This window comes from Miniopterus schreibersii (genome assembly GCF_964146895.1).
Source record: "Miniopterus schreibersii genome assembly, chromosome: 13".
NCBI classification, from domain to species: Eukaryota; Metazoa; Chordata; class Mammalia; order Chiroptera; family Miniopteridae; genus Miniopterus; species Miniopterus schreibersii.
Window position 1 is genome coordinate 32,974,687 of NC_138113.1, and position 22,530 is coordinate 32,997,216.

Consider the following 22,530-nt stretch of genomic DNA (forward strand, 5'->3'; position numbering starts at 1 on the left):
ATGCTGCTTAATTAGCATGTTTGGATGTGTATTGACAATATCTGACATCTTTTTAAGAAATTAGAGGCAAAAACTGGTGCTATTAATAGATAAAATTTCATTTGTAGCATTGCTTACATCTGACTCGATTTCTCTCACTATGTTTCTTCTTCCTCTTTATTTTCATTGTTGAAACAATCAATGAATTGCTGAATTTTTAGAAAACCAACAAGTTGCGAGTGACCAAGTATATTTTTTCGGCAGAAAAATAAATACAGAGTCCTTATTGCCTCCAGTTATTTCCAGCCAAATTGTTTCTCTGTTAGCCCATACATTTCTTTAGAAATCCAGAAACACCTTTGCAGATAGGCTGTTATTGATATGTGCCCTCCTTGTTATAACAGCTGTGTTCCCAAAAAGGGTTTGTTTTTAATAAATGAAGTCTGTAATAAAAGCACAAGAAAGTTTGCTATTTGAAAGTACCTATAAGAAATCCTTTTATAGAATAAATAGGTCTTTATAGGTCACAATCATTCCTAATTAGTCTTATTTATAATCCAGAGTGTTCTACATAAAATTGTTTATGACTCCCTAATGTCTCCCTGCCCCCAGCAATTTTCCTCTCTCTCTTGAGTAATGATTTTCAGTAGAGGGAAGGAAGAGCTGCTTATTAAAACCTTCAGAGTGAGATTTCTCAAACTGTATAGGTTTATACCCAATGGACTTCCTGTGTTCCTACAATTTAAAAAATTGGATTAATTGAAGTATAATTTATATACAGTAAAATTTACCTTTATATGGTAAAATTAATTCCTTTTATGAGGTTTGACAAACACAGTTATGTAGCTACTACCACAATCAGAACATAAACCACTTCCATCACCCTAAAAATTTCTTGTGCCCCTTTGTAGTCAGTTCCTTCTCCCACCCAAGACTTGGCAACCACTGACCTGTTAAGTGTCTTTATAATTTTGACTTTTCCAGAATGTCATGCAAATAAAATTATACCATATTTAACTTTTTTAGTTCAGTTTTATTTACTTAGAAAAATGGACTTGAAATGTTTATCCATTTGCCAGTGAAGGACTTTTTCGGTGTTTCTAGTTTGGGACTATTATGAAGAAAGCAACTATAAACATTTCCTGTAGACTTTCATGTGAATATAGGTTTTTATTTCTCTTGGGTAATAACCTAGAAGTGGCATTGCTGGATTGCATGGTAAATGTAATCCTATCAGTTTTCCAAAGTCCTGAACTTGCATTCCTCCCAGGTACGGATGAGAGGCCTAGTTGCTCCCCATCTTCACTAGCACTTGATATTGTCAAATTGGTGTGGGTTTTGTTTAAATTTAAGAGGAGTGTAACAGAGTATCATTTATAATCAAGATTATCAGGCTTCTGAAACCTGACTTGTTTAGCTTATCAGAACATAGAAGATTTGAGGGATTTTTGCCCCCTTCTTTATAGCAAATTGAATATTGATTTGATTTATAACACTTAATATTTATTATGGAGAGTTCATAAACTCAAAAACTAGTTTGTATGCTAAATACTTTTGTATATGAGTGTACACCTTATAGCTTTCATCAGTCTCAAAAATTTTTAATTAAAAATCACTTGAAAATCATAACTGGAACTAACAACTAAGAATTCTGAATTATAGACTATCCTTTTTTGCCTTTGTGTTCAAGATTAGTGCTTAAAATTATTAATTTTGTTGTTTTCTTTAATTTTACCAACTTATAAACATATCTGAAACCTATTACTTTTATAATTAAACCTTGATACATTTCTTTACCAATGATTCAGTTATTCCATAGTTTTCATTAATACTAATGCTAAATATTTACCTTAAAAATATGCCAAGAAATAATCAAGGCAAAATTTTATTTCATTATTTTCATTGAAAACTTTTTATGTGATTGGCTAATTGTAAAATTAGATGTGCATCAAAATCAAATAATCTGAATTTTGAGTAAAGTGTTTTAGTTTTTTCTTTTTAATAACTTTACTGAGGTATAATTTTATGCCATAAAATTCATTCATTTTAAGTATACAATTTAGTAAATTTAGAGTTGCACAACCATCACCACCATCCAGTTTTAGTACATTCCCATCACCCCCAAAAGGTTGCATGTGTCCATTTGCTGCCACTCCCCAGTCTTACCTCCAACCTCAGACAACCACAAATCTACTTTGTGTGTCTAGAGATTTGCCATTTCTGTACATTTTATGTAAAGGGAACATAGAATATGTGGTCTTGAATAAATATTTTTGAGATGTAAATTTCAGTATCGGAATAATTAGCTTTATGCATTTATTTTATTCAGGTTTTTCTCTGTATAGAATTTTCTCATTGTCAGTATCACTCAGAAGCAGTGGTTTACCCTCCTGCCACAGGCTCACCAAGTACTGTGGGCGCTGGGATTTATCCCTGCTGTGACCTAAAGGTTCTTCGCTTTGATCCTACTCGGCTTACAAAGGTAAATGTTGAATGTTGCCTTTTTGGAGTTAAAGTGCTCACTAAGACTTTTTATTTAAATCTTTTTCTCTTTTATTGTTTTTAAAGTGTAAAGGCAATACATTCATGAAGGATTGATAGTATTAGTGTTACAACGAGCATCCTTGCACATACATCTTGGAGCAATACATGAGTATTGCTATAGGTTAGAGTCCTTGATCACTAATGCTTTTGAAAAGGTTATGTTATTAAATTTCATGGGTGATGAAAGGAACCTAAAGCTCTTTGTGTATTCATACAAAGGAATACTGTGCATTAAAGCAAATGTTGGTTACATGCAATAAATAACATGGTTGAAGCATAAAAATGTAATGTTGAACCAAACAACCAAGGCAAAACTAAATGATAGTATTTAGGGATGCATCTTTAAGTGGTAATGGATAAAAACAGGAAGAAGTAAGTACTATAAAAGTCAGGGTAGAGGTTATCTTTTGGAAGAAGGGTGGCAGGTAAGGGCTCTTGGGGACTCCTGGAGTGTTGGAAATACTCCATTTCTTAATGTGGACGGTGGTTACATTAATGCTTTTTCCTGTGTGTGTTTTTTCTTGAGAAAAAGAACTAAAATGGTCATCTTTAAAGGAATGTTCCTGTAATGAACCAACCTCTCCAATTTAGTGTCTCTTGTACAACAGGGTTGTAAAGTGAAAGACCACATGGTTGTTCTTCGTGATCAAGGTGAAGGTGGAGATTTGCTATCTTGTCCGACTGCTAGAATACTGGAGGATCTGCACAAACACAGAGATGTCATTGTTGTGCCTTTTTCTAAAGATACAGTCAGGTGAGGTAGGGTGAGGGCGTGGGTTTGGGGGAGGGATGCTGTATTGCAGCTTTATTCAGCGAGTCCCATGTCAGAGTCCTCAATCTCCTGGTGCCTCCCCAAATCACCAGTGTCAGTCCTCAAACAGTTTACAGTATTTCAGAAAGCTTAGCTGAAATTATATGTTAGCTTACAATAAGAGCAATCAGCACTTCAAAATATTAGAGGTCCAGAGGAAGAAAAACTAATAAAAGGAGTCCTTGATGATTGAAAGGTTGGGACTTACAATACAATTTTTGAGGCGTGTTTTTTTTTTTTCTTTTCCCAAATTACTTAAGTTCATCTTAAATGCTTGATTGACACAACTGGAAAAATAGTTGATGGTTGAGGTCATCTTTGCATAAATTTGAGCTCCTTGAAGTCATTAATTTCTGAAGTTACTTCCATCATCTTGCAACTACAGCAGGCTGTCAGGTTGAGGGTAGGAGGACCCTTTAATAAAGGCTGTTCTCAAATTAGTACACATTCTAGAAGCCCGTTTCACCACCTGGCAAGTAAGGTGCCTGGAGTGTAACGGTGCTCCCCCTGTATGGAGTATTTTCTGCTAGGAGAATCAGTAGGTGAATTAAGGAATGTAAAAGTTGCCCAGCCAGGAGTGGCTCAGCGGTTGAGCATTGACGTAGGATCCAGAAGATCGTGGTTCAATTCCCGGTCAGGGCACCTGCCAGGGTTGCAGCTTGGGGGTGCATGCAGGAGGCATCCAATCAATGACTCTCATCATTGATGTTTCTATCTCTCTCTCTTCCTCTCTCTGAAATCAATAAAGATTTTTTTTTTAAAAATGTAAAAGTTGTAGTGGCATATCTTATACTCAAGAACTGTATTTCTAAAGAACAATTTATAAAACATTTGCAAATAAAAAGATGTCATTCACATTTAAATTCTTAAGAAATGGAACACTTCTCCATAATGTGTCTTTTTCTTCCTAGTGATTCTGGGTTTGGTCCCTGTGAGGAGAAGGGTCTGGACTGTGATGTTTTACTGGAGCCAAATACACCATGGGGCCCCAAAACTGGGGAGCTCAATGCTGTGAGTAGCTTGTTTGACTTTTTATTTATATAAACAATTAATGACATTTAATCTTTGACAGAAACCTGGATAAATTTAAATCGAAGTGGGGTTTTTTTGGGTTTTTTTAAATATATCTTTATTGATTTCAGAGAGAGGAAAGGAGAGGGAGAGAGATGGAAACATCAATGATGAGAGAGTCATTGATCAACTGCCTCCTGCATGCCCCCGACAGGGGATTGAGCCCTCTTCCCCGGAATGTGCCCTGACCGGGAACTGAACCCCGGTCGCCTGGATCCTACGTCAATGCTCAACCTGTGAGCCATACCCCGCTGGGCTAAATTGAAGTTTTAATTTTTAGGTAATAAGTATTTACTGACTACCTGACTATAAGGATAATAGGACATATTCATTGTGCTCAAAGAATTAATAACTAATCGACTTAAATTTGGGGGGAAAAATATAACATGGCCTTCAGGGTTTTTATTATGGATAAATAATATGAGGAATGAAGATAGTATGGATGGTTTATTTTTTCCCCTGCTAGTCTTTTTTCCATATGAAATTCTTTTTTTAAAATTATAATCAGGAATGCATTTAGTTTTTCCAAAATTTCAAAACTGAAAAATGACCGGAAACTTTGATTCCTATTGCTAATACCCAGGGAGTCTCTGTTTGCTAATGAGCCTCCTGCCTGTGTGTCAGCTGAGGGGGCTTTTACCTGAGAAAGTGAAATACTCCATGTAAAATGGGTTATAAACTCCACGTGGCTATAAGTATTCAATCATTAACATCAATTTATGAGTTATATACAAAATAGTGAATTAGATTTCTTAAATATTCATATATAATGTGGTTCCTTAATTTATAAAAATATGAACATTAAAAAGTGATTGAAATAGTCAAAAAAACTAAAATTATATTATGTCTATATGTGATTTATTTGTCCTTTGGAAATTACACTAGGAAATGTTTTTATGGTTTTTGTTTGTTTTGGTAAACATATACATCTTCTCTAGACAAGGGATATAATAGGTTATTATCATTTTCAACCTGAATTTAAAATTATGTTTCAACCTGGAGGGGAACTATACTTGTAACTTTTTAAAATTCTTCTACAATATCCACATGAAAATAAGGAGCTGTAACCTGGGTAGATGCAGACTTATTAATCTCTTATTTTTTTGTCTTTTTTTATAGTTTTTATCACTGAAAAACTGGACTTTGCAACTGGTAAGTGAGCAGCTATATTCCACTTTCATGGATCTCTTCCTAAATTAAAGTTTAGTTTAATATGTTATCAGTATCTTATTTTATAGATTTTAGTTAAATATTCATCATCCTTTTCAGTGTCTACAATTTTGTACTTTACTGAAAATGTCGTTGTTTAAAACAGACACATACTCCATTATCTGGCTGCACAATCCATAAGTATTTAAATGACTTTTTAAATGTTATTTTTATGTCACATTTAGAACAGTAAACAAAGCAACAAATCTATAACTGGAACTTTTCAATTGTTTGGCTGTTTGGTTGGTTATTTGTTTTGTTTTTTTTACCTGTTTGCCGTTACTATGCCATCTGCCATCAGTACTCACAAAAATGGGGTCATAATTGGATCAGTGATGACAGACAGTAGGGTGGATAGATACAGGAAACTGATGCAGATACGTGTAAGTAATCCAGAACCCCACTGACCCAGAGAATGTGCACATGTGCTTGTTTATGAAACTATTTTAATATTGGCAATTACTGTATTTTAATTTATTCTTAATATCAAGGAACATACATTCAGTTGAGTGATAGAGGTACAATTCAGCAAATACTGAGTATCTATTAGATGCCCATCACTCTGCTAGAATTTGTGAAGGAAATAAAAAAATATATATCTTATGTAATGCAATCCTAAATATAGAAATTCTTATGTCTGTTTTCTGAATGTTGTGCTAGGCAGGCAGTGGTCATTTTATCAGCTCTTATTTTCATTCGTTGAAAATAAATTTAAATAAATGTGTTTGAAAAAATTCATTAGGGATGTGATAAATACTACATTTTTAATAGGATATGTATTTTTTTTAATTCAGAAGCAACAGTCATTGTTTTCAGAAGAAGAAGAATACACCACCGGATCTGAGGTCACTGAAGATGAGGTTGGAGATGAAGAAGAATTATCCAAGAAACAAAGTACATTGATTTCTGAGTTAAAAGCCATGCCTTACTTTTATGAAGGAGTTGTATTCTGACGACTTTAATGCAAGGGATGAGGAATTGGCTTTTTAAGTCTACAGGGTAGGCTATAACATGGAAGAAAATAAATAAAGGTGGCTCCATCAAGATTTCCTAACCTTGGCACTAACACAGAATCCTCAATAAAATTATAACCAAAGGCAGTGTACTGAGAAATAATCCTCCAAGTTTTTATTTCAAGTGTAACCTAATGGGTTTCTCAAAACGTATGACTCACATCAGTTTTACCTGAGATAATTTGAAATGACACTCAAATGAAACATTGAGTAATAGTCATCAAAATGTGTTTAAGAAAATTAAAAACATGATTTTATACAGCTAGAGAGTGAACTTGTGTCAAAAGTTTTCAATTCACTGGTGACAGAAATAGCAGGAAAAAGGTATAATTTACATGTAATAAAATTCACCCTTTTTTCAGTGTACACATTGGTGAATTTTGACACACGGTTGTGTAACCACCACCAAAATCAAGACCTAGAAGTTCACTCCAGAAAGTTACCTCTTACCCCTTTACACTCAGTTCCCTTTCCCCACTCCCAGCCCCAGGCAACCACTGTACTATGCTTGTTGTCACCATGGTTTACCTTTTCTAACATCTCACGTAAAGTAGAATCATGAGTAGTCTTTTGTGTCTGGCTACTTTCACTTACTGTGATATTTTTGAGACTCATCCATGTTGTATATATCAGTAGTTTGTTCCTTTTCATTGCTGAATAGTATTCTGTTGTATAAATATACCATAATTTGTTTATCCATTTACCATTTCACGGACATTTTGGTTGTTTCCAGTCCTTGGCTCTTATGAATAATGCTGCTGTGAACATTTGTGCATAAGTCTTTGTGAACATATGTTTTCATTTTTCCTGGGTAGATACCTAGGAGTGGAATTGCTGGGTCATCTGGGAAGTGTATGTTTAACTTTATAAGACACTGCCAAACCGTGACCTCCTGGTTCATAGGTCAACCTCAACCATTGACCCATGCCAGCCAGGTTATACTCACATTTTAGATCTCAGGTCTTTTGTGACTTTCTTGCTTCCAAAATTGCCCCTTTATATTTCCAGCTTCTCTGTTGCTTTGAAGCCTTTCCATCTTTACCCTGGAGCCCATAAGGCTGTAATTTTTCTCCCTGAGCTGGGGAGATTGGGAAGTACCCTCGGGCAAGAAGGGCACAAACTCACAGTTCTTACTTCTTGCATCTTTCAAATGTAAATATTCAATTTATGCTTGCTATAGAGTATTTGCCAGTGCCTGCAGATGGTTGTTTGTAATATTTTTGTTCTCTTTTTATCATTGTTTTCCTTGGAAGGAGTTATCCAACCTCTTTACACTGCCATTATCAGATGTCCCACCCTATCGTGTCTTTTTAAAATTAATTTATTTTCCAATTAATTAGTTGGCCCACAATATTTTAGTTTCAGGTGTACAACATAATGATAACATTTATATACCTTATAAAGTGATCACTCTGATAAGTTTAATACTCATCTGACATTATGCATAGTTATTACAATATTATTGACTATATTCCCTATGCTGTACTTTACATCCCCGTGATTATTTTTATAATAATTTTAAATTTTTCAATTACAATTGACATACAATATTATATTAGTTTCAGGTATATAACCCAGTGATTGGACATTATAAAGCAATTTTATATATAGCACTTTGTAATCTTCCAGTTTAACAAAGAGGCACTTGTCAGGGGCTCAGGGCTTGTCAGCAGACAAATAAATCTATCTAGATTATTAATATTGTTTTGTTTTTATTCTAGTATCTTCAAGGTTATCTAATATGTAGTACGTTTTACAGGTTTTTCATCTATGGTAGTGATATAAAGTTTCCCTTTTAAATAATATAGCAAAAATTGTGAAGATGGTATACAAATAATTGATGTTTGGGAAACAGTGATCCAATGTACAGTATTATCCTTACCTTCAAACACTGTTTTTAGAGAAATGCTTCTCTACTCCTTCTTTTCTGCTCCTCTCCTTTCTCTACGTAACTGTCAGCCAGAATAAATTCAGAATACTGACTGCAGGAGTGTCCCATCCAGAATATAATTTGTTCCAAATCTGCTGCTTCCCAAGATCACTTCTGTCCTGCCTTCATTTTTACCTTCATAGCCCACCTCCTGCCTGAGCAAAGGACATTTTAAAGACTTTTTTGGGGAGTTCTCCCATTCTCAAATTGTATTTTTCAGGGTTGTAGTTGTTTTTTAATATAAAAACATTGGAATTAGGAGATGACTTCACTGTCAGATTAGATTAAGAGAAATAAATATGTATGGTTTTCCCCAACATTTTTCTATATTTAATTTCATTGAGACTGAATTCACTGCCCTCATTTTTCCCCCCAAAGGTCTTCACCAAGTAAAAAGAAGAAAAGTAATTAAAATAAACCTGTTAAGCACTTTCAGTTTGACTTCTCTGTATATTTACTTTTATCCAGAGCTAATTAGTTAGTTTTAAAAAAACAATGGTTTTTAAGGGTTTTTTGTTTGGAGGTAACAAGTGCATTGGAGAAATATATGGGACTTATGACATTGATTTTCTGTTATCAGGGAAGAAGGAGAAGCCAAAGAAGTTCACTAAACAACCCAAAAAGCAGATGTCTTCACCCTGTGGTCAGAAGAAAGAAAAGGCATTGGAGAAGGTAACTCTAAATTATATACTACTATTCTAAAGCTCATATTGAGAAATAAGCAAGCAAGCATAGCCAGGAGAAGTCTGAAAGAAGAGTAGCAAATACCATAATGGAATACCAGCAGTGTAAAATGAATGAGGTTCTGTAGAGACCAAGATTAAAGATCTCGAGGTTGACAGGTGAAAAAGAAAAGGGTAGAATAGTATGTAGAGTGGCATATTATGTTACCATTTGTGTAGTATAGGTGAAGGAATATATATGAATTTGTTGCATATACATAAAATATCTCTGGAAAGCTACATAAGAGCTTGATAAGATTGGTTACCTCTAAGGAATGGACCTGAATGTCTGGAGGCAGAGGCTTTTTATTATATGTGCTGTTTGTACCTTTTGAATTTTGAACTAATGTTACTTATTCAAAAAATACATAAATAGACTTTAAAATAAAATAAGATAAATAAACTTTTAAATTTTTAAATAAATTATGCAGCATTGGGGCAAAAGTAGGTTTACAGTTGTTTGTATGGAAAATAACATAATTAATACCTAATAATACAAGAATAAACTGTTTAATGTATTCACAACTGTAAATCTAATTTTGCCCCACCCTGTATTTTATGGTCTTTTAAAGTGTCATGAAATAAAGGGGTAAAAAAACAGGTAGGAATAAGAGGACCATAGTAACCACAGTTGGCTAAAAGAGAAACCATGGATTACAAAGATGTGTGAAAGCTGGGGTTGAGAGAAGTTCCACACAATTACATTGGATGTTTGCACGTTCATCTTCGTGTTAAGTACTGCAGACACATGAATGGGCAAATTATAAAAGATTGTGTAAACTGGGGCTTCCAGGTCAGACAGAAAAAGCTGGGGTCAAATTCCAGGTTTGTTTCTCTTTGGCCAAGATTCTTAATTTTTACAAACCTGTTCTATCATAGAAATAATAATAACACCTGTCTCACATGGCTATTGTAAGGCTTAAATGAAATAATACTTGTAATGCCCTTGGTACAGTGTCTTGCACTCAGTAAATGTAAACTTTTATTATTAACTATAGCACTAACCAGTAAATATGTTCTAATTGGGCCTTAATGTTGTCTACTTCTTTTAGTCAACTTCTAGAGATGTGTCTCCTTTCATGTGAGTATTGCTTCTGCATCCAGTCAGATGTTCACTGAAAGCACAGTGCTGACTTTGTTTAACTTTCCACTAGTGTGAGTATGCAGCAGAACAAGTGGGATGTCACAAGGTCCTTGAGATTCAACCAGGATGCGCAAAGAGAAGATGGTGAGTTTTATCGTTTGGGTAATATACAAGTTAGGTACAAAGAGCAATAATAAGAATCGTTTATATTATTAAGTATGCTGAATAGCCTTAAATGTTTCAGCTGAAATAAGGTCCAGAATTAACACATGCCTTAGACATCAACCAGAGTTTCATTATTACAGTAGCTAATGCATTATTTTATGCATGTATGGTTTTGAGGTCTCAGACTGACTTTTGTCCACTACTTTCACTCTAAAGATGACAGAAAATGTTTCAGGCTGATTTACAGTAATCTTAAAAGCTATCCATGTATAAGCCACTTTGCCACTTGTGGCCCAAAATGCTTCAAAAATAAATAGGCCGTAGGTAGTCTGTAAAATATCTTCATAAACACTTGATGATTGCAATCTTTTTTAAGAAATAAAAGTTATAAACCATCATCATAAAACATAAGATTTATTATTTTTTAACTTCAGATCAGCGGCGGATGTCTGAAATTACAGGGCACCTGATAAAGATGAGATTGGGTGATCTAGACCGAGTCAAGGCAAAGGAATCAAAAGAAGTAAGGATTATGTACCAGCGTCCTGTGCTTGCATAGATATGCCTTTCTACTTTATGTTCATCATGAGAAATATAAAGCTGTTTTAGGAAGTCTTTAAAAAGAATAAATATTTTTATATTCTGGACCAGTTAGCCAATTCACTCACATAAAAGTTTCCCACTGTCTCTTATTATTCATGGTTCATAGGTCCTCTGTAACACACTTAACCAAGTACATTGTCACTGGAAGTGGGATGTCACAGCTGGAGTAGGTTAACTATCCAGAGGGTGGCTTTCAAGAAGTTGCTGATGTGGTCAACCCTGCATGCCGGGTGGTTATCTCTAAAATAAGATATTATCTTGCTGAAAATGATGACTACAGACACCTAGAATTACATATTAGTCATAACATTATGTATTATAGTATTGTTATTATTTAGTTATAATAACTCTTGCCCCTATTTTTGCATTTAAAAATTTACCTCCCTATAACACTTCAAAAAGAAGACATAGGAAAAAATCTTTGTGACCTGGGTTAGGCAAATAAATATATCTTAGCTGCAATACCAAAAACATGATCCATAACAGAAAAAAAATTGGCAAATTAGACTTCATCAAAATTTAGTTCTTTTTGAAAGACACTGTTAAGAAAATGAAAAGACAAGTCATAAGCTACGAGGAAATATGTGTAAGATACTTATCTGGTAAAGGATCTGTATCCAGAATGTATAAAGAACTCTTAAAACTCAAAAATAAACAATCCAATTAAATGAAATCGTCAGAAGATTAACCATACAGTTCTTTTTTTTTTTTTTTTTTTAAATATATCTTTATTGATTTCAGAGAGAGGAAAGGAGAGGGAGAGAGAGAGATAGAAACGTCAATGATGAGAGAGTCATTGATCGGCTGCCTCCAGCATGCCCCCAACTGGGGATCGAGCCCGCAACCCAGGCATGTGCCCTGACCGGGAATCAAACCCTGATCGCCTGGATCCTAGGTCGATGCTCAACCTCTGAGCCACGCCCAGCTGGGCAACCATACAGTTCTTAAAAGAAGGATACAGGTAGCAAATAAGCACAGGAAAAGATGCAGCATCGCTAGTCATTAGGGAAATGTAAATTAAAACCTCAACGGTATATCACTATACACCAACTGGAATGTCTAGAAAAAATTTAAAAACATGCCGGCAAGGATGTGGAGCAGCTGGAACCTTCATATATACCAAGTAGGGATGAAAAAGGAATGACCACTTTGGAAAACAGTTTGGTAGTTTCCTATAACAAACTACTGGTATGCGACAACATAAATGAGCCTCCTATACATTATGCTAAGTGAAAGAATCCAGATGCAAAAGTCTACTGGCTGTATGATTCTGTATATGCAATATTCTGGAAGAATGCAAAACTATAGCATCATAAAACAGATTGGCAGTGTCAAATCAATTGACTTAAAAGAGTCACAAGGGGATTTTCTTGGGGTGAAAGAACTATTCTATATCTCCATTGTATTCTATGTCACAACTTTATGCATCTATCAAAACAAAATGTTCACTAAAACAGATGAATTTTAATGTATGTAAACTATAAGTCGAAGAGTCTGAATTTTCAAAAATCAAAATAAAGTTACTTTTAAGTTAGAAAGCAATGCCATTTTAGTAAAGCACAGCTTCTATTGGTTCTGTAAAGGTAATGACTAAATTTTGCTCCTTTACTCTGCAGTTTGCAGGAGGTATTTATTCCAGGCTCGAAGCACAAATCAAGGCCTCAGTGTCAGTCAGTGCGCGGCAGGGAAGCTCAGAGAAGAACACGAGGTAAGTCAGCATCAGTGAATTTAGAGTGCCATTGACTTTGAAGTGATTTTCTTTTTAGGGAAAATCATGACACTAGAAGCATATAATTTGAATTTTGTTTTGTTTCAAGAATTAGACCCAGGCATTAATAAGAATCAGATTTTAACTTAAAAGTTAAGATTTTAAAAGGTCATAAGTAAAAAAAAACAAGGGTCATAAGCACAAAATTTAATGAAAGTATAGTTGTTGTTTTTTAAGTTTTCTGTTTATTAATTCAGCTGTTCTGACCCAACTGCTGATAAAAATGTAAGCTATTGTGCTACTGTGAATTAGCAGAATTTGTATACTTTTCATAGGTTATATATTATTACTTTATATAAATCATTGAAGTCTTTCCCATTCCTTGTTTTATTTTATTTCTCTCTTAAATATCTAACTTGTGGGTCCTGTGTTATTTTACATCACACATTTTCTTCTAAAGATTAACAGTTAATTGATATTTGATCATTAATACTACAGAGTTAAAAGCCTTATCTGCAATGCAGAAATCCAGGAAGCTCAGAAAACCACAGATTTTTTTCATATATCTGTGTCAGTTCAAACCTACGCTGAGCTACTATGATGCTGTTTTGTAGTTTTTATTTTTCCCACTTAATATAACTGTTCATTTGTTTCACTGTGAAGAAATATTAATGTGTTTGACTATGGGGCACTGCTCCAGATCCATAATATACAATAGTTACCATATTACCTCCCCAAATCAAAAAATATTTGAGTTCTAAAATACCTCTCACTCCAAGGGTTTTTAAAAATGGATTATGGAGCTACATAAAGTTTCATTAAACTTTGATACTGTCAAGCAAGCATAACCTAAAGCAGCAGTAACTTCCTAGTGTTTTAGAAGCACCTCTAACCTTCTTTCCTGTTTAAAAAATCTAGGTCTAAAAGCCGTTTTGGTCCAGGGCGTCCTGCATAGAGCACCTTAACATGTAACTAAAAAGGCAGAAGACACACCTCTGGACATCTGGAATTGCTCACCTCTTGAAGATCTTCAGAACGATGACTTCTAAGTTATTCATTAATTATTTTTGCACACCACATAAATCATAATGCGAAGGGAAGCGTATAATTTAGTCTTATGGAATCTAATTGTAAATATGAAACTTTTCAAATCTAATTTTCTTTTAGTGTGATGCTAGGCTATATAGAAAATTGATATTTACAAATTTGTTAAGACTCCTAATATTAATTTATTTATTTGAAAGAGAAGAGGCCTAAACTCTCGAGTAGCTAAGGTCTTTTAAAACCTTAAATAGTTAGAGGGACACACCTGGTGGTGGTGCCGTGCATGTGCACTGATTGTCGCATGTCTTCTGTGAATTGTGGGGTAGCACTGGGCACTGCAGTTTGTGTGCTGACATTTCCAGCGGTGCTGATTTTATGTTTGCATGGATATTAAGGAGAGACAGCCCTCAAGACTGCATTAAGTAACATGTCATGGGGAGATATCTCTTGTGTTGGGCAGAAGGGGTAAGCATTTTCAGTGTTATTCCATGGAAAGCACAATGTCAATCCAACTTTCTTTTTCTTTTGGTTTTTAATGCTTATCTGTTGGTCACCTGAGCTGGAATTACTGATTATGAACTCTTTCTCTGTGAAGCTAGTGCCATCCTGAATTTGTTAAAATAATTGATAGTTTTCGGATAGTAAGTCATTTCAGTTATACGAGACACCCACTGTACAGTTCTCAGGGTTCTAAAACCCAACCACATTTCTGTAGCCATTCAAATAGCCCTTTAAAACAGTTATAACTGCTGATTGCTTTAGAGTTCTCTAGAAGGAAGATTCCCAAATGCATTGGATGGATGAAAAATTGCATATATTCAAGAGAAATCAAAATAAAATTATAGAGAATTTTCCTAACCAAGCAGAAAGAGTGCTCAGGGAAAATTTGTTCCAAACCAAAAGCATATAAAAAGGTATGTGTTTGGAAATTACTTATATATAGGTCTTGTTAAACTTTAAGATGCACTGTTTCTAATTTAAATGAAGATTTGCCTTATAATTGAAATTGTTTCAAATTATTTAGAGAACAGACTTTGATAATGTGTGACAGAACAGCAGTTTCTGTTGAAATGTTGAAGTGTTACACTCAGTAAGCACATACAGAAACCATTCTTTTTAGTTTTAGTTGATAAATTAAGTTAGACTTATTTGGTGTTCTATGTATGGATCGGCCAAGGTTTTTTAACTTCTGTTTGGAAACTTTGTTGCAGTTTATATATTTTTCAATTGATGTTTTTGAAACAGATGATAAAATTTTTATTTTTAAAAGAAAATGTTTATAATACATGATCTGTAAGCCCTGCTAAATACCAGAGTCTTGCTCAATTTACTATATTCCCTTATTTAAAGGATTGAGGTACATACATGTTACATAGTGCTGTGATAGTCACAGCCAGAAGAGGGAAATGGGCTCTTTTGATTTTTTAACTGATAGTAACAAGGCAAATTGCTTCTCCCCTGGGGAGACTGTACCACTGAATTGATTTTTACAAACCACAATTTATCAGAATTTGATTCTCTTCAGAGCATGTTTTTTATTTTGTTAATGTCTGTCGAACATAACACAGGTACCACAAACATTTTATTCAAGCTTTTAATAGCATTTCTTTTGCCAAATACTTTGAGGTTTGACATTAAATTAATTCTGAATTCCCATTTCTTTAATTGAAATAAACGTTAATGACAAAAGTAGTTTGAGAAGTCCCTTGATCTGAATTATTCCATTTTCTCAGAAAGGTCTGATGGACTCTAGACCACAGGTTTTCATAGAAAAGGTGAATTTCATAAAATCTAAGATGGATTTTTAAAAATATGTTTTTATTGATTTTAGAGAGAGAGAGAAACAGCGATTGGTTGCCTCCCACTCACACCCTGACCAGGGATCCAACCCACAACCTGGCATTTGCCCTGACCGGGAATCAAACTGGCGACCTTTTAGTGCAGGGGACTACGCTCAACCAGCTAACAGTGCTGATTCCAAACTGTGGCATTTTGGAATCATTTTGTTTTCCTTCTGAATGCTGAGCCAGGTATTGTGAGATGTGCTGATTGCTTTGGAAGCGGAAGCTGAAGCTCTATCATGCATTTTATTTTTATTATATAAAAATAAAAATAAAATATCTTTTATCTCCAATACCTGGAATTAGTCAACCTTCAGCTATTCATTGAGGAACTAGTATAAATTTCACCTTCTCACACCTTTTAGTTAAAAGTCACTGGGGTACCCTAGTCAGTTTATTTCTAATATGTTAACTCCCACTTCTCACTTAAAGCTGATGTGTCAGGGAAGGTGATATGGGGATAATGTTATTCCCATCCTACAAGAATGTTGGGGTCAAATGACTTACAGATCTAAAACAGCATAATACTTTCTGGCTGATAGTAAGCCCTCCATAAATACAACTATTGTTGCATTGTTATTTTAATATTTAGTAAGTAGACTTAAATTCTATAAGATGAGGGTTTGATATCCCTCTTACTATAACTTGAGTTGCTAAGACTTAAGTATGTTTGTGTGTGCTTAGTGCAAGAAAGAAAAGAGGCACCCAGTACTTTGGTGGTGGTTATGGCATCATGGGTTACTATGTTATACTAAACATCTTGCCTTACTCAGGCAGAATAAATAGCATTTGTAGGAAGAGCTAGGAAGGAAAACCGTTTCCTGATATGTGATAGTGACCTATGCTATTTTCAAAGAGGTTTACTGAAGAGAGTGAAGGTTACACCATAGTCTTTCTTAGAGCAGCTCTCCATCCAAGATGTATCTTTTCTTGAGAAAATGTAGCTAGTTTGGCTCTTCCTAGTTGTCAAGGCCAGTTCTGATCAAATCAGAGTTGGTGTAGAATAGTAGTTGCTAAATGTATATATGCCTTCTCTCTTTTAGTCTCACAATAACCCCTCCATATCAGGTATTCTCATTTTATAGGTGGAGAAGTAAGTTCAGAGAGGTAAAGTAACCCACACACTGGGATTGGAACCTGGACCTATCAGCACATTCCAATGCCTTGAAACAATTTACCTTGGATTGCCCGAAACATTCTCTCTCCGCTCTCTTCCTGTACTTTCAGTCTTGTGTATCCAGCGGCCTCTTTCGCATTTGTACTTGAAACACCAATACTTGTCTCCACCTTGACATAATAAAAACAGAATTTGTGATATATCTCCCCAGCACCTCCTCCCCAATCCCTGCTTGTTCGAGCCCGGTCTTCCCCAGTCTAGCAAATGGTGATATTGCCCATCCAAGTACACGAGCCGAAATCTAGGAATTGTTTTCCTGTTCCTCTCTTTCCTTCACTCTCACATCCAGTTCACCGACACATCCATTTGCTTCTCTCCATCTCCATTATCACCACCCCAAGTCAGTGTCTTTTACATGAAGTGCTGCCAAAGTCTCCCAAGTGATACCCCAGCTTCCACTCCAACCTGTTATCTACCAAGTCACTCTCATCACATCATCACAGTTTATTTCTGTATGAATGTGACATTACTCTGATATGTTTCTTTTTCTTCTTCTTTGTTGGTTTATAGTTTGTCTCTCATGCCAGAAAATGAAATTAAATGCATCCAAATTGGAAAAGAAGTAAAACTATATTCACAGGTGACATGATCTTTAGATAGAAAATCCTAAGAAATCCACTAAAAACCTATTAGAACATATAATTAAGTTCAGCAAAATCTCAGGATTCAAGATCGATGTACAAAAATCAACTTGTTTCTGCACACTAGCAATGAAAAATCTGAAAATGAAATAAAACAATTCTCTTTATAATAGCATAAAAAAGAATAAAATACTTAAAAATTAACAAAAGAAATGCAAAACATATTCTGAAAACTATAAAGTATCATTGAAAGAAATTAAATGGAAAAACTATTCCACGTTCATGGATCACAAAACTTAAATGTTAAGATGGCATGAGACTCCTCAGTGTTACCACAATTCTGTCAGAATCCAAGCTGGCTTCTTTGTTGAAGTTTACAAGCTGATCCTAAAATTCATATGGAAACAAGGACCCAGAACAGCCAAAACGATTTTGAAGAAGAACAAAGAGGATTCATATTTTCTGTTCTAGAATCTTACTGTAGAGCTAAAGGAATCAAGACAGTGTAGTACTAGCAAAGGATGGGGTGTGTGTGTGTGTGTATATATATATATATATATATATATCTCAATGGGACAGAATTGAGAGTCCAGAAATGAACCCATCTGTTTACAGCCATCTGTCAACAACATGCCAACACCATTCAATGGGGAAAGAATAGTCTTTTCTACAAACGGTGCTGGGACAACTGGATAGGGTCATGCAGAAGAATCAAGTTGGACCCTTACCTCACACCATGAACAGCAACAAAATGATTCAGAATGGATTAACGACCTAAATATGACAACAAACACAATTAAGAAAGTGAGAAGACAGCCTACAGAATGGAAGAAAATGTTTACAATCCTATGTCTAATAAAGGACTTCTTTTCAGAATATATAAAGAACTTTTACAATTCAACATTAAAAAGGCAACCCAGTTTTTAAAGTGATAAAGGATTTGAATAGACAGTTCTCCAAAGAAGGTAGCCAATAGCACTTCATAAGGTGCTCAACGTCGTTAGTCATCAGAGAAATGCAAATCAAAACCACAATGAGATACCAGGTCACACCTAGTAGAATGGCTATAACAAGAAAGCCACCTAACGACGTGTAGAGAATGTGGCGAAATTGGACCCCTCATAACTGCTGGTGACAATGTAAAATGGTGCAGCCTCTTTGGAAAGCAGTCAGACAGTTCCTCAAAAAAGGTTACCATTTATCCATCAATTTATCCTAACAGGTATATCCTTTTTAATTTAATCTCTTCTTGTGTTTACCCATATGCATATATCCATGCCCAGAACAGTATTATCTACTTTTTTATACAGAAGGAGAAACAGAGACCCAGAGATAGCAGCATGTCTAAGGGCAACAGAAAGGATGATCTGCGCAGCGTGCTCTTCGTAACAGTGTTGCTGTGTTAAATGAGGTAATATACACACGTCAAGCACTAAGAATAGAGCCTGACACATAGTGAGTGCTCAAAAGATGTTATTGCCTGGCCGGTGTGGCTCAGCAGTTGAGCATCAACCTAGGACCCAGAAGACAGTGGTTTGATTCCCGGTCAGGGCACATACCCAGGTTGCAGGCTTGATCCCCAGTCGGGGTGTGCAGGAGGTCAGTGACAACTCTCTCATCATTGATGTTTCTCTTTCTCTGTCTCTCCCTCTCCCTTCCTCTCAAATCAATAAAGATATATTTAAAAAACGAAAAAAAATGTTAGGCCACATGAAAGACTTAGAAATAACTATGTTGTGCTCATTTCCATTTTGACCTTGGCTCATGTTTTCCTACCTAGATTGCTCTTTTGTTCTGCTGCATATTGAAATTTCTCCCTGGCTTTATGTCCCTGCTCCATGTTGGTCTCTCCGAATTATATGGCACTCACAACATTGCCTCGGTTTAGCAGTCACATGTTCTCATTGCTTTTTTTTTTTTTTTTTTGATCTTAAGTCCCCAACCAACTCCTATGCTCTACTAGTAATATTTTATATACACATGATCCTTGAACAGTGTGGGAGTTAAGGGCTTAAACGCCCTACACAGTTGAAAACCCACATATAACTTTTGACTCCCTCCAAAACATAACTACTGATAGTCTACTGTTGACCAGGAGCCTTAGCAATAATATATAGTTGATTAATATATATTTCTTTTATGTTAAATGTATTATATACTCTTGTCTTCAAAAAAGTGAGCTATAGAAAAAATATTCAGAAAGTCAGAAAAAACATTTACTGTGCTTATTGGAAAAAATTTGCATGTAAGTGGACCCATACAGTTCAAACCCGTGCTGTTCAATGGGTCAACTGTATAATCTATATAAATATTTGAAACAAATATGTCAATGTTCATTTTTGTTAGTTTTGAATTGTTTTAGACTCTATGTTTGTGGTTAATATATTTTCCCAAATTAAAAAGAATTAAACCACCAGAAGCTATTGACCATTAAAATGATGAGAATTTGTTTAAAAAATTAAAAGCTTCAGCAACAAATGTAGGCAACTGTCAGAATTATTTTACATCAGGTACAAACACTTGACGGGACCTCTAAAGTGTATTTATTTCTACCCATAAGTAGTCATAAGACTGTGAGTGTATGTGGTTATGTAATCAGGGAAGAAAGCTGACTTCCCCCCCAGTAAGTGAAGGAGCTGAATATTTGTTAAATGGCATCGAGCTTTGTCCAACAAATCAATGTGAAAGCCTTTCTGACAGTGGTTCTGCAGTGAGGCCTAGTGTTGATATTTTTTAAGGGTCACAAGGTGACTCTATTGTACAGACAGACTGAGAACCATACTGCTATGTGACATGATATCTTTAAATGACTCACAGCAAACTTCAGAGGAAATGTTCAGGAGCATTAAAAAAAAAATCAGGAAAGCACAGATTCTGGTACCAGAATGCTGCCAGAGGGTGGCGCCAAAGTGCCAGGAAACTAGTTTGAAAATCTCACAATTTGGTTTGTTTATGCTTAGTCTTCCTTAGCAAGTGTGCATATGTGTATTATTTGTAGAAGAAAACAGAATATTGGAAAAAGAGCTGGTAAGAGAAAGTATAGCTAAAATACATAAGGAATTCTAGAAGGCAAATGAGGAAAAGGAAGAAAAGCAGGAAAGAAAACAAGGAACACCACTTTCTCCACTGATTTATAACGCCCCCTGTCAGGTACTGTGTTCCTATGAGCGTGTAAGCATGTCCGCGATTCTCGTTTTGTCCCATTGGCAGTGTCTAGGCCTGCGCCAGAACTCCATTGTCCTCACTGCTGCTGCTTTAGACAGGCCTTTATATCTGGTTAAGTCCAATCACCCTGAAGTATTTTTTCTTGCATTTTTTAATAGTTTACATGGTTTAAAAACGAAAGGCTATAAAAGATTGCATGTCAAGGAAATAGAAACTATACTACGTGTTTCCATAGAGGGTTGATAATATAAGGAGTGGATTAAATAGGAATTGGAGAATTTGCAGACTGAAAAGAGGCCATTGAGGCAGTGCAGTAACCACAGGGAGCAGCCACCATTCTCAGGGCTGAGGGAACAAAGTGAAAAAGCTGAACTTATTAGAACCTAGAGCGTCGGAGGAGGGGCCTTGCGGAGTGGAACCCAGGCTGGTGTCACTGCCTCTGGAGCTTAGAGGAGAACCCTGTGGGACCAGACCCAGGCTTCTGAGAGGGCGCGCGACAGGCTGTTCTGGGAATGCCAAAAAAAGGCAAAGACTGAAACCACCTGCTGCTAGAGTGAAGATCCATTGCTGGGGCAACACCAACAGAAATAGGGAGCAGACAGACAGGAGTGTGTCCCTTCTCCTCTCCGGCTGTCCTCCAGTCTCCTACTTATACCCCCTAAAAGGAGCCAACTGGCAAAGAAGAAATGTAGCGTCCCAGCCCCTGCATCACTAAGCAGAATACAGGAGGGTGGATCAGGGCTGAGAAGCAATCGCTTCATAACCAGCGGGGACAGAGTAAAAGGTTTCCCTTTCATTGTTATTTCTCATCTTCTCAGTTCCCAGTCCCAGCCCCACCCCACTCTTGTATCTCCTTATGTATTCTTTTACCGTTTCCTCACGCAAATACAATGAAACATACAGACTTTTCTTCTTTTAACACAACAGCTAATATATATACACTGCATTTTAACATAAGTACCTTGGACATGTCTGCATAAGAGTTAATAGAGCATCTTCATTTTTTTTAAATAATTGCATAACATCCATTGAGGATGTACCATAAGGTATTTAACCAGCCCCCCCCCCCATTGATATAAGTTTGAGTGGTTTCCAACCTCATGTGGCAAATAATATACAGCGAAATGTAATATATCAGTTTGTTCTTATACAAGTACATCTGCAGGATAAATTCCTCCAAGTGGAATTTTTGGGCCAAAGTTTTGTTACTTTGATGTTGCCAAATTGCCTTTCATATGAACATCTAACAGTTTCACCAGTAATGCATCAGAGTGCTTGTTTCCAGGCAGCCTCATAAACACAGAGTACTGTCAGACTTTTGTATTTGGGGCTATCTAATGGATAAAAAATGGTATCAGCATAATTTTGGTTTGAATTTCTTTTATATGAATTGAGCATCTTTCATACATTTAAGAGACATTTCTTTTCAATCACTCTCCATTTTTATATTGGATTGTTAGTATTTTCTCATCAGTCTCTAAGTTCTTTATATAGTAGAGATACTAGCTTTTGCCTGGTTGTGAATATGAATAGCAAATAATTTTCCTGTTTGTCATTTATATTTTACTTGGTGAGTGGTATCTTTTGGCCATTCAGAGAGTGTTTTTATGTTTAGCTACTGAGATGTGTCAATTGAATCTTTTATGACTTTAGAGTTTGAGTCACATTTAAAAGGGCCTTTCACATGTAAAGGTTATAAAGAAATAGTGGCTATGAAGAAATTCATGTTTCCTTCTGGAACTTGCATGATTTTACTTTTCCCATTTAAGTATTTGATTCATTTGAAAGTTTTCATGGTATAATTATGAAATACGGATCCAACTTTATTTTTCTTTCAGATGGCTAACCAGTTATCCATGGTGTCAGTAAACACATGTATCAAA

General features: G+C 35.5%; 1 protein-coding gene across 4 annotated transcripts in view; it reads left to right on the top strand.

Annotated features, from left to right (window-relative positions):
- SANBR (SANT and BTB domain regulator of CSR) overlaps positions 1–15,568 on the top strand; it is a 34,402-nt gene extending 18,834 nt beyond the window's left edge. For 3 of the 4 annotated variants that reach the window (XM_081156253.1, XM_081156254.1, XM_081156256.1), the window contains 11 exons: positions 2,309–2,461; positions 3,132–3,277; positions 4,246–4,345; positions 5,525–5,557; positions 6,409–6,508; positions 9,138–9,229; positions 10,332–10,360; positions 10,434–10,507; positions 10,963–11,051; positions 12,748–12,839; positions 13,758–15,568. In XM_081156253.1, coding sequence (XP_081012379.1) covers positions 2,309–2,461; positions 3,132–3,277; positions 4,246–4,345; positions 5,525–5,557; positions 6,409–6,508; positions 9,138–9,229; positions 10,332–10,360; positions 10,434–10,507; positions 10,963–11,051; positions 12,748–12,839; positions 13,758–13,794 — 945 coding nt within the window. In that variant the 3' untranslated portion in view covers positions 13,795–15,568. Of the gene's footprint in view, positions 1–2,308; positions 2,462–3,131; positions 3,278–4,245; positions 4,346–5,524; positions 5,558–6,408; positions 6,509–9,137; positions 9,230–10,331; positions 10,361–10,433; positions 10,508–10,962; positions 11,052–12,747; positions 12,840–13,757 lie in introns of those variants that run through there. The other variant, XM_081156255.1, reaches the window with a different exon arrangement.
- Positions 15,569–22,530: the final 6,962 nt, after the last annotated feature.